The sequence below is a fragment of the Penaeus monodon genome, chromosome 23, assembly GCF_015228065.2.
Source record: "Penaeus monodon isolate SGIC_2016 chromosome 23, NSTDA_Pmon_1, whole genome shotgun sequence".
NCBI lineage: Eukaryota > Metazoa > Arthropoda > Malacostraca > Decapoda > Penaeidae > Penaeus > Penaeus monodon.
In genome coordinates this window covers 6,839,808-6,841,885 of record NC_051408.1, presented here as the reverse complement: position 1 = coordinate 6,841,885, position 2,078 = coordinate 6,839,808, and the positions used below count along the sequence as shown (strand labels likewise).

The window sequence follows — 2,078 nt, the reverse complement described above, 5'->3', positions numbered from 1 at the left end:
CTGAGAAGCCCAAATAAAATTTACGCCTCTTCAGTTTAAACCAAGAATATGTAAGTAACATAAGGTCTAGTTAACACTAGAAAGAGTGGAACAGTTCCAGTGTTCATATCACAAAGTAGTATTCACTTTCATTTACTAATATAAGATATTGTTCAAGTTCAGAGGCATATCAGTTATGAAAAAATGCATATCCTACATCCACAAGTTTATAGATAAAAGGAATGTACAACCATAAAAATAACATTAATATTTTTTCCTATATACTTTCATTATATAAATTAATATAGTTATCTAACCAAGTATTGCAGTTTTCATGACTCGTTATGAGATTTAAATGACTACTTCCCTATGATAACTGCGCCCCAAAAACATCACAAGTAACAATAGTAATAAACTACATTATGGGTATTCCTATTAAATTTTTTACACTGTATATACAAGGAGAGCTTGTACCATATTGTACTTGACAATCACAAGACATCATAGTCTCAGGCCAAGATTAATCCTACTTTATAAATAATTATAAAAAAAGCAGGGTTTTTTGTCGTCAAATATTACAAAAAAACAGAAGACAGAAAAGAAAATGCACAATTCACCAAATTTCTACACTCATATCTAAAAAATAAGGTATTTAACATGGGTAAACAACCCCCCACTCTTCAGTTCTCCCAATAAATTACAATTTTTTTTCACATTAATCCTCTTGTCAGAATTCTAATTTCTGAAAAATAAGCTCATTTTGCTTAACAGACCTACTGTAAAGCACTTCTAAAATATTGAAAGTGTATTCGTGAACTTCAGAACATACAAAACAGTCCAAGCCATGCGCGAGACAACCACACACTTCCTGTCAAGTTGTGCCATCACGTGTCATCATGATTGGGAGGCGGTCTGACGTCACTGTTTCGCTTGATACACTCAACCAGCCAGTCAATCCCTTCATCCACTCCAGCTCTGGAAAATTTGCAAAAGATATGGTTCAATATCAAAAGGAAATATATTATATGCATTATCATGTATAGTACTCTGCCTGTCTATGGATATCATGAAGTATGAACGAAGTATGAAGGATGAATTTTCGAACATGCTTCTTCAACAAATACATGTATAATATCAGAAACTTTCAACTTAGAGAAAAAAATATGCAGAATAACTTTCACTCATTCCATGGGCTCTAGCACAAACCATAGCCTGAAAAATAACTGGTGTACTTTAACCAAAATAAAAAATGACTTGTATATTATCACATTAGTCTTATCACATTAGTTACTGTCCTGAATCCAACATTTCCGTGCCAGAGTCATTGGCATGCGCAACAAGCATTGTACTCTATGGCTCATTTACTACAATTACTTTCCTAATCCATAATCATTAAGGACTTAACAGATTTCAGTAAATGTTTAGACTGAATCACAGATCCCAAAGAAGGTATAATAGTGTTTATTCCTACAAGCTATTCTTTGCATAATAAATGGAAATGATTAATACTTAAGATATATCAATAAGTGCCAAATGATGAAAGGTCCCTTGTTATCTAGAAGACACACAGATCACATGTTTTAACTCTTGTAAATGAAACAGATGCCAAAACAAGTCAAGAATGGTTTCAAGAGCCAACCTAGCAGTTCAGTTGTTGGCAATGTTGAGACTTTATTGCATCTCTGCCATAAATATAGGCCATATTTCAAAGAACTAATTAAATCTATCAGCCCTATTTTTTCTAAGCTACTCACCCTGTTAAGGCAGACACAGGCATCACCATACAGTCTCTGCGACCAATAAGGTCAGCAGACTGGTTGAAGATTGGCTTTACTTCTCGTACTCCCATGCACTCAGGAATGTCTTGTTTGTTGGCCAGGACAAGAAGGGGAACGCCTGACATGTTCTCACTCGAGATCATTTTGTCTAAAATGAAATACAAGTCTAATAAGTTTTTCAGCTGGGGGACTTAGCTCTGTAAATTTCTGAACATAATGTATCCAGCTACATTCATTCAGTTGATAAACTATTAACTTTTACAAGATATAATTTTTTGCAACATTCAACTTTAATACGTCTTGATTAAGTACACTTTCCAT

General features: G+C 33.8%; 1 protein-coding gene across 1 annotated transcript in view; it reads right to left on the bottom strand.

Annotated features, from left to right (window-relative positions):
* The window catches only part of LOC119587747 (ADP-ribosylation factor-related protein 1-like), a gene marked incomplete in the record, with an annotated part of 9,479 nt that overhangs the window by 287 nt on the left and 7,114 nt on the right, over nt 1-2,078 (bottom strand). The window contains 2 exon segments of the mRNA XM_037936433.1: nt 11-954; nt 1,734-1,905. Of these exon segments, the coding sequence (XP_037792361.1) occupies nt 864-954; nt 1,734-1,905 (263 nt within the window).